The 14,441-nt window shown below is 39.6% G+C and overlaps 1 protein-coding gene across 1 annotated transcript in view; it reads left to right on the forward strand.

Moving 5' to 3' along the window:
* Window positions 1-4,669: 4,669 nt before the first annotated feature.
* Window positions 4,670-14,441, forward strand: part of TAF7L (TATA-box binding protein associated factor 7 like) — a 17,661-nt gene continuing 7,889 nt past the window's right edge. Inside the window, exons 1-6 of the mRNA XM_008701697.1 lie at window positions 4,670-4,928; window positions 7,949-8,016; window positions 8,828-8,906; window positions 10,459-10,592; window positions 11,268-11,394; window positions 11,641-11,696. Of these exons, the coding sequence (XP_008699919.1) occupies window positions 4,670-4,928; window positions 7,949-8,016; window positions 8,828-8,906; window positions 10,459-10,592; window positions 11,268-11,394; window positions 11,641-11,696 (723 nt within the window). The remainder of the gene's footprint in view (window positions 4,929-7,948; window positions 8,017-8,827; window positions 8,907-10,458; window positions 10,593-11,267; window positions 11,395-11,640; window positions 11,697-14,441) is intronic.

The raw sequence follows: 14,441 nt of genomic DNA on the forward strand, positions 1-14,441 counted from the left end.
GGGGTTCTATAAAGGTAAAAAGGCCCCAAGAGTGATACAGAACAGAAAGTCACAACGTATAGAAACAAAGACTTTACTGGCAACATGGCATCATTAAAATCATATCTCTCAATAATCAGTCTCAATGTGAATGGCCTAAATGCTCCCATAAAAGGCCACAGGGTTGCAGATTGGATAAAAAGACATGACCCATCCATTTGCTGTCTACAAGAGACTCATTTTGAACCTAAAGATACATTCAGACTGACAGTAAAGGGATGGAATACCATCTTTCACGCCAGTGCCCTTCAACAGATGACTGGATTAAGAAGTTGTGGTCCATATATACAAAGGAATATTACTCAGCTATCAGAAAGAACGAGTTCTCAACATTTGCTGCAACATGGATGGCACTGGAGGAGATAATGCTGAGTGAAATAATTCAAGCAGAGAAAGACAATTATCATATGGTTTCTCTCATCTATGGAACATAAGAACTAGGAAGATCGGTAGGGGAAGAAAGGGATAAAGAAAGGGGGGTAATCAGAAGGGGGAATGAAGTATGAGAGACTATGGACTCTGAGAAACAAACTGAGGGCTTCAGAGGGGAGGGGGGGGGGGAATGGGATAGGCTGGTGATGGGTAGTAAGGAGGGCACGTATTGCATGGTGCACTGGGTGTTATACGCAACTAATGAATCATCGAACTTTACATCAGAAACCAGGGATGTACTGTATGGTGACTAACATAATATAATAAAAAAACATTAAAAAAAAAAAAAGAAATCATGGAGGCCAGAAGGCAATGGGGTCACATATTCAAAGTGCTGAAAAAAACTTGTCAAGCAAGAATTCTGTAACTATCAAACTACACTTCAGAAATTAAGTAGAAATTAGATACCCAGATAAACAAAAAACTGATTTGTTACTAGTAGACCTGCCCTACAAGAAATGCTAGAGTCCTTCTGGTTGAAATGATAGGACATTAGTAACTCAAAGCCGTATGATAAAATAATGAACAAAGCAAAGGTAGCTACAGAGGCAAATGTAAAAGGCAGTATTATCATATTTTTGGTTTGTAACTCCTCTTTTGATATTCTACAGTATTTAAAAGACAAATACATAACAATAATTATAAGTCTATGTTGCTGAACATATATATATATATATATTATAGAGGTGTAATTTGTGACATTAAGAACATAAAGGGGGTACAGAGCTATAAATAGAAGTAGAAATTTTTACACAATTAAAGTTGAGTTGGTATCAATTAAAATTAGACTTTTATAACTTTAGGATGTTATATGTATTCCCCACAGTAACCACTAAGAAAATATCTATAGAATATATATACAAAAGCAAATGAGAAGGGAACCTAAACGTGTCACTACAAAAAATAAATGAACGAAACACAAAGGGAAATCAAGGACAAAAAAAAATCTATAAGACATGTAGAAAACAAATAGCAAAATGTCAGAAGCCCTTCCTTATTAGAAATTACTTCAAATGCAAATAGATTAAATTCTTCAATCAAAAAGGCAGAAAGATTGACAGAATAAATAACTATTGGGCCAAAGAAGAAATCACGAGGAAAATCAGAAAATAACTTGAGACCAATGAAAATGAAAACACAACATAATAAAACTTATGGGATGTAGCCATAGCAGTGCTAAGAGGGAAAGTTGTAACTATAAACACTTAAATTTAGAAACATCTTAAACCAACAACTTTGCTTTACACTTTAAGGAGCAAGAAAAAGAAAAGCAAACTAAACCTAAAGCTAACAGAAGGAAGGAAATAATAAAGATTAGAGCAGAGATAAATAAAACAGAGAATAGAAAAACAATAGAGGAAATCAATGAAACCAAAAGTAGATTCTTTGGAAATATCAACAAAATTGAAAAATCTTAAGCTAGACTAAGACAAAAAGAGAGACGACTTAAATTAATAACACCAGAAAAGAAGTTGAGCACATTACTGTCGATTTTACAAGAATAAAAATGATTATAAGAGAATGTTATTACCAATTGTACATCAACAGGTTGGACAGCCTAGATGAAATGGAAAAATTCCTAGAAACACACAGCTGCTGAAACTGAATTATAAAGAAAAAGAAAATCTCAACAGATTTATTACCGATAAGGAGATTAAGTCAGTATCAAAAACCTTCCAACAAAGAAAATCTCTGAATCAGATGGCCTCACTGATTAATTCTACCAAACATTAAACATATTAACTCCTACATTTCTCAAACTATTCCAAAATATAGGAGTAGAAAATACTACCCAACTCATTGTATGAGTAAGTGAAAGAATCCAGATACAAAAGGACAAAGATTCTATGATTCCACTTATATGAGGTACCTAGAATAGGCAAATTCATAGAAACAGAAAGTGGAATAGAAGTTACTAGGGGCTGGGGGGAGCAGAAAATGGGAGAACATCTAGATGTGTAGGGGAAGTCTTTGTAAACATCAACACAGTCAAGGGACCTGGGATTAAATTATGTATTGGTTCCACCATTTATTGCATGTGTGACATGGGTCAAGTTAATTAACCTTTCCAAATCTCGGTTAACTTATCTGGGAAAAAAAACCTAGGATCATAGTCACACCAAATTCACGGAGCAATTGTGAGGGTTAAATGAAATAATATATACAAAGTGCTCAGCAAAGAGCTTAGCATCTAAAAGGTGCTCAATGAATGTTAGCTATTACTAACCTTAGAGTGGTTTCTGGCACATAACTCAATACGTTTCTGTTGAAGGAATACATGCAACTGCATATTTGCTATAATGATGAAATTGATCAAAGTCACAGTTGGGGGAGAGGATGGGGTCCAGAAGAACTTATTGGAAAGACAACAATATGACAGAACAGAGCCCAGAAATATATTCTGTATGTATCTGACAATATGATAATACACATATGACAGGTTTTTATCTGTACATCAGTGCTACTTCTAGGATCAGCTCTCTTCCAGCAAAAGAAACCACAATTTTCATGCCCTTTTCCTTATTGCACATTTCATCCCCTTCTCCCTTAAGAAGGGACTGGAAATCTGGCAATAAAGGAAAAATTACATATATGTACGCCTGTATCTTAAGGGTAATTTTTGCCTCTTCCCATGAAACTCTTACCATATTTTAAGCATCTAATAAATATTTAAAATCAAGTCTGGCCCGTGAGATTCTCAACTAACATTTGTTGGATGATTGAATTTATACGTGAGCAGTTACTATATTCCCTTCCTCTACCTATAGGGATGTTCCCCATAACACTTCATCCAGAGTTCCATTTTTATTTATCTACTATTTATATCTGACTCTCTCTCTTACACCCAAGTGGGGCTTGAACTCAGGACTCCCAAGATCAAGAGTCACACACTCTAGTGACTGAGCCAGCCAGGCACCTCTCTGATTCTCTCTTTTTAAAAAAAAAATATTTTATTTATTTATTTGACAGAGAAAGGGAGCACAAACAGGGGGACCTGCAGGCAGAGGGAGAAGCAGACTCCCCACCGAGTGGGGAGGCCTACATGGGGCTACAGGATCACATGCCCCCAGGATCATGACCTCAGCCCAAGGCTTAACTGACTGAGCCACCCAGGTACCCCCCTGATTCTCTTTTTTAAAAGGTTTTGAGGGGTACCTGGCTGGCTCAGTCGGTAGACTCTTATTGTCAGGGTCTTGAGTTCGAGCCCCACAATGGGTGTAGAGATTACTTTAAAAAATAAAAAATAAAAACATTTTGAAGGAGCTTTCAGTGTTACTGCACAAGATAAAAATAATTAGGGGATTGGGAAAGAATATGGTTATTTAAGATAACAGAAAGATCAGCATATGGCAATAAAGTTCACAGTTGTTAGAGGTGGGTTGTAAAATTGGTTCTGAGCTTCCTAGCAGCTATCCCAAGGGAAGTTAATTACATAATTCACATTGTCCATATGATTCAAAACACAATTACTCAGCTATTTCAGTTACCAAAAAAGGAATTTTTCCTTTGAATTATTTTTTTAGATTTTATTTATTTATTTCACACACACACACACACACACGCAGACGGAGAGAAAAAGAAAGAGAGAGAGAGTGTGTATGTGTGCGCACAGGCAGGGGGAGCAGCAGGCACAGGCGGAGGGAGAAGCAGGCTCCCCACTGAGCAGGGAGCCCTAGGTGGCGCTGGATCACAGGACTCCGGGGTCATCACCTGAGGCAGCTGCCTAATCAACTGAACCACCCAGGTGCCGCCTTCCTTTTAATTATTAAAGAACTATTTTGTGATACAATTCCCTTCAAGAATATACTACACTACACGAAAAATGAGTTTCGTTGGTCTATTTTGTATTACAACCCTTGATCTGAAGATCAGTGGACGGGTTCCCAAAGGGACCAAAACAATTTTGTCTACGTCTGAAACTGATAATTTAGCTTCACCGAATGAATATCTTACTCAGAAGAAATGATTGTGCAATAATTAGTCTTCCAAAAATATTTATCCCTATGATTACGTTTAGATATGTATTAGGCAGTAGAGATTTCACCGTTATCATCTTTAACAGGCACCGGTAATGTCCCTTAATATTATCCCTATGTCTTTAAGGAGGATACCTTTGACATCATTTTATGAAAGTTCTGGAACCTTCAAGGTCACATGACTATACAGGAAGCCATTTTACAAGCTCAAGCGGTAGACCATGGAGCACCCTGAGCAACGGCCTCCGGATCCGTTAGAAAATGATTCAACACCAACAGTTTCAACATCAGAAGTAACCAGCTCACGAGATCCCCAAATTTCTGTCGACGAAAGGACTGGAACCGTCGGCGACCAGGACGCCAAAAATGCGAGCTACCAAGACACCGAAACTCCTGCCGACCGTGTCACCCAAGCTGATGCCGACAGCTGCACCCAGCTTGGTGCCACGGCTCCTCAGGAAAACTTACCAGAAGGGAAAGGTACGTGGCTTTACTTTTTTTTTTCCTCACAGGTTAAGGATATTTTGGGGGAGCAAACTGCTAAAAGTTTATTTGAACTGAGACTCGCTTTAGGAGAAACAAGCCGAGTCACTTGCGTCCCTGTCTGAAAGATGTACAAGGGTGACTCTCTTGAGGAGAAGAGAGCAGCTAATTATGTTAGAGTAGTTTGGGCGCGGATTCTCGTTCTTTAATGGTTTTGCGCGGTGGCATATTTGTCACCAGGCGAGGTCGTCTCGCCATGGAACAAATCGGTCCTACCTAACGGCTTCGAGGAGCAACCGAAGGTACCGCCCCTTTTACAAATATATCACTGTGTACTGGTAAGACTCCCGCGGCCGCCCCGAAGGTCGCCCCCCTGTAAAAGGAATTTGTTTTGAAGCTTTGCTCAGCAAGGTCCCCGCCGCGCTCCGCGCCCCGCGCCTTTCAAGCCTCCCTGGCTCGGGCACGCGGTGAGCCGGCCGCCTCCTCGAGGCCACCCGCCGGTCCGGGCGGCCCCGGCCGAGGAGGCGTGGCTAGGCGGGGAGGGGCGGCGTGCGCGGCTCCTACCTGTCGCCACGCCGTCGGTCCGCAGCCCGCCTCCACGCCCGCTGCCCGCGAGCCCACTCACGCCCTTGCCGGAACCCGCTCCCCCACCCAGAGAAGAGAGGCGGGTTCCCCCCGTGCAGCCTTTCCGGTCCTGGCGCGAGTCCGCGGAGGAGCGGGTGAGTCCGGCGGTCGGAGGGTTCCCGGCCGGTTCAGCGCCTGGCTCCCGTGCGCCGCGCTTTCCTCCCCAGCCCGCCTGGACGGCGAGGCGCGAAGGCTGGGGACCCTGGTCCCCGCGGGAGGTTTCCCTGCGAAATTGGATCAAAGCCTAGGAGCTGGACTCTTCCTTGGAAGCTTAGTGCCTCTGGGATAAGGATGGAGTGGTCATTGCCTCCGAAGTGCAGCCAGCGGCTATGAACTAGAGAAAATACCAATTTAGACTTGTGCTGACTTGCGCTGCCCGGAGCATGCTGTTAGGCACCCTCCAGCTAGCTATATTTCAATTCCCGATTCTGATTCCACTGAAATGAGATAGAGCTGGGGGTGAATGGTGGAGAGCGGTCCTGTTAGTTCAATTACTTATCAAAGAGTGCTTGTCTGAAAAAAATGGGTGCCTTTTTCTTAAAAGAAATACGATACACCCGGTTCATTGGGTAAATGAAGGTAAAAGGTAACAATTTTTTACAAATAATTAAACCTCATTTCAGCTAGGGTTGTCCACCTTCTCTGAAATAGTTTTGATTCTTACATTCTTTTTTTCTTAGGAGAGGAGTTGCCAGAAAGGCATTGAAATGAACAAAACGCCCTAGTCTTAGTTCTGCTGAAAAATCTAAAAGTTACTTCTGATCTGATAAAATCTTGCTTAGCAGCTAGTTCTTCATATAATCTGTATTTCTGCCCTCAACCTTGTATTTGCTACTTTTTGTTCTGTTAGGCAGTGTGCCCAGCCCCAGGATTTTTATTTAATTTACTTTATTTTAATTACATTTTTTTCCTTAAGTTCACATTAGGTTTCTGTATCTGTGTGTATGTATGTATATAACAGTATGAAGCAGGAAGATAAGAAATGACTATCACAATCAATCTCTCCCTCATCCTGGGTGTCTCCTTTTCCACTGCTGACCTCTCTTTTGCTTTCTATGCCTTTCTGGTAGTTTCTGAAGTCATACTAAAGGACTGGTGAATGATTTCACCATAATAGGGTCTCAGACTCACTTGCATGTGTTTTTAGAAATGGTTCCAATGCTATTAAGTGAGATTCAAATGGTTTGCAGAGTATTGGGAGCTATGATTAACTGGAGATTTTAATCTAACTTAAGGTATAAGATTTTATAACTTGGTGTATAGCATAAAATCCTTAGAGCATAAGAAGACCTTGTCAGGTTTCATATATGTATATTGCTTTCTTTCCACCTTTTGAGAAAAAAATTTCCTCAGAAGTGTGAGCCCTAAAACCCAACATGCAAACCACTTACAGATATATCCCAAATAGATGGAAAATAAGGTTAAAAATAAAGAATGTTATTTTTAAATAACATTTAATATAACATATATAATATAATTTAATATAAATAGCATTTAAAAATAAAGAATATATATTTTATATATAAAAATAAAGAATGTTAAGGAAATTATTCACTTTATAGAAGGGTTTTTTTTTTAAATAAAGGGATCTATCTTAGGATTCCTTTAAATAACTTTTAGGGGTATTTCAAGTAAGTGGTGATTGTGAGATTAAATGAAATAATAGACCTAATGCACTCAGTGCAGTGCCTGGCATATAGAATGTACACAGTAAATGTTAATAATGAATTGATTAATTGGATTTTCCGATCTTTCATATCACCCCTTCAAGAAAGTGTCTATTCCATAAACTTAAGTATACTCATATAGCTGGCCTAGCCATAAGAACTGGACTCCTAACTTTTCTCCAAAAGAGCTCGGAGCCGTTAATACCAACTTCAGAGTTATAAAAGCTACCTGCTCTCCCATGGGCTTAATTCCTATCAATCTGTTAAGGTGAATGAAATATTAAAAATTATGCTGTTTTCTTCAAATCATCGTAGAACATGGTTTTGGTTGATTTGGCCTTTGGTTGGTGCTCTTCCCTGGAGAGGCATATAGTTTGCTTCGGTAGCCACCACTGAGTTGATGAATTTACCTAAGAGTCCAAGAATATCATTAAGAAGACTAAATCATGTTTCATAACAACTGTTACTTCATTTGTAATCATGTAATTTTGGCTATCCTTGGAAAGTCTGCATATGTTGGGAGGGGAGATAAGGTGACTTTTAGAAATAATCAAGTAACGTCAAATAAGATACTTCGGAGTGGTGCACACATCATTCCAGTGAGGGTTATGGGCGAGATCTTGTAGAATGTAACCAGTGCTACCAGAAGTGGCCAGCAGAGGGAGCAAGACGAGCTTTTGGTCACTTTCTGTCGATTTTGTTTTTGCTTTCATGAACTCAACAAAGAGATGAGTAAAAGCCAGGATGAACCTCCTCACGAACTTGAGAACCAGTTCATATTGCGTCTGCCTCCGGTAAGAAACCCTTGTATCTCAGACTAAATATCTTCAGTGCATATGTATTAGCTCTGCTTGGCTTCTGTGGCATTTCTATTTAAGGTATGCTATAAAAACTAAGAACATTTGTTTCCCAGGAATCACGTTCTATTCAACAGTCCTATCCTAGTGTGTACTCTTTTAGCAGAATTTCTTTCATCCTGTGCATGCTGCCTATCATGTGGGCTGATTTCCTGGCAAACGGCTGTGACAGTGAGGGATTCAGTCACTTACCAGAGGTGCTGACAGCCTGTTCACTGGACAGCCAAGATAAGACTCCTTTAAAATCCTTTCCGTCACCTCCAAAGGGTCAGTGAGAGGGACCATAACTATTTCCTCAAATTCATCACCATGCAAGGCTGTTGAAGCTCATCTCTTAACATTGTGTTAGGGTCTCTTCTCCCTTTGATACCTGCATTCAAGTAGTATTTAGTCTAAGAAAGCTATATTAACGACAGGTTTCAGAAAGGTATTTTCCCAATTAGGGCTACTTAATATACCCAGTAAACTGCAGCTAAGTCTTTCCTTAGCAACTACAACTGAAGGGCAGCAGTGAGAGGCAGGAATGTAGAGCTAGAAGAAGGCATTAACAGTCGGTACTAAGAAGCAACACTGAGACATCCTGACCTGACTTACATGGTGCACAGAATGTCATGGTGCATGGCATCGTTCTTAACATTTGCAAGGTTTAAGATTTTATTTAAGGGAAGACTGTCTGTGACATATCTCTTCTATTAGTTGCCAAGTAGACAATTCTTCCTTCTGATTTTTCAACCTCCCTTCTTTTTAGGAACATGCATCTGCTGTCAGGAAGATCATACATTCTGGAAGTGTTGCCATGAAGGATAAACTCAAAATTGACTTATCTTGTAAGTAGCTAATATCTGTTTACCATACATTGAACAGTAATTTATTATGGGATTGCTATGTGCCAGACACTATACTAGATACTAAGGATAGGACAAAGGACAGAATATGGTCTCTGCCTTGATAGACTCTAAGAAGTCTTTAAGAAGCCTTAAGTCACTTTCATAGCTTCTTATTGTGGAAAGGAAGTAGAAATTATGTAATTTGAGGTGATTATTATAGTGTGTGTAAGGAAAAACATGGAGGCCAGCTGTGTGATTTATATACTGCTGTTTGTCTTCTACATACAGGCTTTGTAATTTCTGACTGTCCAGGGGAATGACAGATGAATACTGTTCTTTGTTTATAGATGAGACGTATCTTCCTCTCTTTTAAATAATATTTATTAGGCATTTTAAATACAGAGAAGTATATAAAGAAGAAAATTTAAAATGGTCTATGATACCATCACTCAGGTAGCCCTTATTAACATTTTTAAAAAGATAATACAAGTTCATGGTTAGAAAATTCATGAGAGACTATAGACTCTGAGAAACAAACTGAGGGCTTCCGAGAGGAGGGGGTGGGGGAATGGGATAGGCTGGTGATGGGTAGTAAGGAGGGCACGTATTGCATGGTGCACTGGGTGTTATACGCAACTAATGAATCATCGAACTTTACATCAAAAACCAGGAATGTACTGTATGGTGACTAACATACTATAATAAAAAATATTATTATAATAAAATAAATAAATAAACAAAATGGGAAAAAAAGAAAATTCAAATAAAACAGAAGAGTTCAAAAAGGAGAGTGAACGTCTCCTTTGCAGTGCCCCCACGTTAACGCCAAAGAGAACTAACATTAATCGTTTCTCCTCGTGTTTACTTACAGACAAAATTTTTATGCACAATACCAACATTTAAATCATCTATATCTTTAAAGTTACTTTAAAGAATTAAAGACACAAAAAGGATCATGTCCAACATCATTCTACATTTTTCTTTTTCACTTACTATTAGACAATTTCACTTGAATCATCTTGTGTTAAAGGATATTCATGTTTGAGACATCTGGGCAGGAATCAGGGTTGTCAGTATATGAATATATATATTCCTACCGTATATGGATATTGTGTAGAATAATATCTTTGTGGAGGTAATTAGAGATTATAACTTCAGATTTACTAGCACCATTCTGGGATCAACCCTTCCTTCACTCGACCCTTTGAAAATATCCATGTGCAATGACATGCTTCTAATAGTGTCAAAATGAACGGGTTTGAATGTAGTTTGCCTTTCAGGAGGAGAATGAAACACTTACCACTCCATCCTAATTCAGTTCACAATGATTACAAAGAAATTTAGCTACTTTTGATCAAGTAGCATAAACATATACCCTGCCTTCTTTTCTCTGGGAAGTTACTAATTACATACACAATTCTAGCTTTATGAGAAATAGTAGGTTTTGCTGAAAGACTAGTCTGTCCCACGTAAGTCTTCATTACTCAAACTCTAGGAATCTTAAGAATGCATTGGGAAGATGTCAACTTTACCTTTTCCTACCTCTCTTCAGCTGATGGACGTCATGCAGTTGTTGAGGTAGAAGACGTCTCACTAGCTGCAAAGGTGGTTGATTTGCCGTGTGTTATTGGAAGCCTGAAAACTCTTGATAAAAAAACTTTTTATAAAACAGCAGATATTTCTCAGGTATGGACAAGTTTTCTTAGTCTACTAGCTCTTACATCCTTCAAGGAATCCCCTTCTCCCTACTTTTCTCTTTCTTTCAGTGCTCCTTCCCTCTTGGTGAATGGCTGCTGATCATTTCTAATTCCAGCTCAGTTGCACAGGAATACAATGTCATGCTCTGGTTTGGTGTTTGATCCATAACTTTTGACTACTTAATTTCATCGAAATAGCTTTTAGATAATAAAGGTTTGTGTTTGCCATTTGTGATGATTTTCATCTGAAAAAAAAATGAGGATCTGGGATCTTCTTCTGAACTTTCTGCTAAAGCCAGATGCTGTGAACTCTGGAGATTTGTATTCTTTTTCATCATCTCAACTGTTGATTTCTTGTTTGCCTTCTAAATCAAAATGCTAAGATATATTTGTTTTTAACGTATTTCCTCTGCAGTGGTAAGCATTTGAGCGAAAACAAACAAACAAACAAACAAAAACAAAACACAGAATCCATATACAATGCTGCCGAGACAGACAGAGAAAATGAATGTGCATGTGTATTAATACTTGGTTTCCTGGAAATGCCAAGTAACATTCTCCTTACTTCTATGCTCCGGGATTTCTGGTAGTAAAAATGATCACGATTCATTACTAACCCAAGCTCTATGGCCACAGTCAACTTCTCTATCTTTGTTAAATGTAGATGCTTGTGTGCACTGCTGATGGTGATCTCCACTCTCCTCCGGAAGAACCAGTTACCTCTACTGATCTTAAAGTAATCAGGAAAAATGAAAAAGAGAGACAGAAAAAATATGTCTGGAAGCATGGCAGTAAGTCACCAGCCCCTTGCTCATTTTGGCTGCCTACATTTATCTGCTGAATCCTAATTACTTGTGAGCCAGGGACCTGTTACCACACTTAGGTGTTTGGTTCATTAGGCATCCAGACACTCTTAAAGGAACAAGTCATGTCATGAGCCAGGGGCTTATAGCATGACCTTTCTCTTTATCAAATTCAGATAGATGTGTGACTACCAACAGTCATATATACATTTCACCATGTTGAATTTATTTTAGTTACTCCACCACTTAAGAATGTCAGAAAGAAAAGGTTCCGCAAAACTACAAAAAAGGTTAGTTGCATGCTACTTCTGTGTCTCCTGGGTGGATTGGAAGAGGATTATGAGTGGGGAGGAAAGGGAGACAGTCAGTTGGGGATTAATTTGTTCATTCCTTTATATGTTCAATAAAGATTTATTGTGAGCTAAATGCCAGGCACTGTGTGGTAGCAATTGGGATTATGTAGTGAACAAAAATCAGACCTGATCATTTAGGGATCTGGATGTGTCGTGAATTTGAAACTTCTGCTAATGCTTTCAGTTTTCAATGGCAAGATCTAGCTTTAAAGTGAACGTGTCTAGAACCTGAGAATTGAGAACTGCGGTTATATTCCTAACCTTACTTCAGACTTGTAGAACCTTGGGCAAGCTACAGGATTATTGTGGCTTGGCTTCTTCTTTTTTAAATTACCTTTTTATTTTGAAATAATTGTAGGTTCACATGCTGTTGTAAGAAATAAAAGAGAGATACCACGTGCCATTTATCCAGTTTTCATCATTGTAATTTTTTGCAAAACTACAGTACATAATCACAAACAGGAAATTGATATTATACAATTCACCAATCTTATTCAAATTTCTCCAGTTTTACTTGTACTTGTGTGTGTGTGTGTGTGTTTAGTTCTGTGCAGTTTGATCCCATGTGTATGTTCATGTATCCGCCCACACAGTCAAAATACTATGCAGTTCCATTACCACAAGGATCCCTCATCTTGCCCTTTTTAAAAAAGATTTTTTAAAGATTTATTTATTTATTTGAAAGAGAGAGAATGAATGAGGAAAGGGGCAGGGGGAGAGATTCTTCGAGCAGACTCCCCGCTGAGTGTGGAGCCTGACACGGGCGGGGCATGATCTCAAGACCCTGAGGTCATGACCCGAACTGAAACCAAGAGTCGGACGCTCAACTGACTGAACACCCAGGTCCTTCTATAGTCACACTCATCTCCCTCCTACCCCACTCCCTCAGTCTCTAACCCCTGGACATCACTGTTATGTTCTCCATCTCTGTAATGTTGTCATTTTCAGAATGTCATATAAATGGAATCATACAATGTGTAACATTTAATACTGGCTTTCCCCCCCCACTAAACATAATACCTTAAGATCCATGCAAGTTGTTGCATGTATCAATAGTTTGTTCCTGTCATTGCTGAGTAGTATTCCATCGTATAGATGTACCATAGCTTGTTGAACAGTTCACCCATTGGAGGATGTCTAAGTTGTTTTCAGTTTTTTACTATTATAAATAAAGCTGCAAGCAGGTTTTTGTGTGAACATAAGTATTTGTATCTTTGGGATAAATGCCCAGGAGTGCAATTGCTGGGTCCTATGGTACTTGAATGTTTAGTTTTATTTTGTTTTCAGAAGGGGGAGGGGCCGAGGGAGAGGGAGAGTGAGAATCTTTTAAGATTTATTTATTAGAGCACGTGCGGGTGGAGAGGGGAGGAGCACAGGGAGAGGGAGAGACTCAAGCAGGCTCCTCACTAAGCACAGAGCCTGATGCTGGGCTCGATCCCCCAACCCATGAGACCACAACGTGAGCCGAAACCAAGAATCAGACGTTCAACTGACTGTGCCACCTGGGCGCCCCGAGAGAGAGAGAATCTTTTTTTTTTTAAAAAGGTTTTATTTATTTATTCATTCGACAGAGAGAGACAGCCAGCGAGAGAGGGAACACAAGCAGGGGGAGTGGGAGAGGAAGAAGCAGGCTCATAGCAGAGGAGCCTGATGTGGGGCTCGATCCCACAACGCCGGGATCACACCCTGAGCCGAAGGCAGACGCTTAACCGCTATGCCACCCAGGCGCCCCGCGCGTGAGAGAGAATCTTAAGCAGGCTCCATGCCCAGTGCAGAGCCCGATGTGGGGCTTGATCTTACAACCCTGAGATCCTGACCTGAGCTGAAATCAAGAGTCAGACGCTTAACCACCTGAGCCACCCAGGTGCCCCTTGAATGTTTAGTTTTGTAAGAAACTACCCTACTGTTTCCAAAGTGGCTTTAACATTGTACATTCCCACAAGCAGTGCACGTGTGATCCAGTTACTCTACATCCTCACCAGAATTAGGTGTTTGTCACTATTTTTTATTTTAGCCATTCTGATTGATGTGTAGTGATCTCATTGTGGTATTAACATGCATTTCTCTGATGGTTAATGGGGTCAAACATCTTCTCATGTTTTTTTTTTTGCCCTCCATATATTTCGCTTCAGTGAAATGTCTGTTCATGCCTTTTGCCCATTTTCTAAATGGATTTTTTATTATTGAGTTCTAAGAATTCTTTTCATATTCCAAATACTAGTCTTTTGTCAGATATGTAGAAATTTGAAAATATTTTCTCCTAGCCTATAGTTTGTCTTTTCATCTTCTCCACAGGATCTTTCAAAAAGCAAAAGTTTTTTGTTTGATTAAGTCCAATGTATTGATTTTTCCTTTTAAGGATATTCCCTTTGTATCAAGTTTAAGAACTCTTTGCTTAGCCCAGATCCTGAAGATTTTCTCCTATTCTTTTTTTCTGAAGTTTTACATTTTACAGTTAAGCCTGCAATCCATTTTGAGCTAATTTTTGAAGCTTTTGAAAATTTATTTGAGAGAGAGAGAGACAGATTGAGAGAACGAGTTGGGGGAGGGGCAGAGGATGAAGCAGACTCTCCACTGAGCAGGACGCCCCAGATTATGACCTGACCTGAAGGCAGATGCTTAACCGACCGAGCCGCCCAGAAACCCCTAGTTCAAGGTTTTTTTTTTTTTTTTTTTTTTTTT

Source organism: Ursus maritimus (genome assembly GCF_017311325.1).
Source record: "Ursus maritimus isolate PB19 chromosome X unlocalized genomic scaffold, ASM1731132v1 scaffold_X1, whole genome shotgun sequence".
Lineage (NCBI taxonomy): Eukaryota > Metazoa > Chordata > Mammalia > Carnivora > Ursidae > Ursus > Ursus maritimus.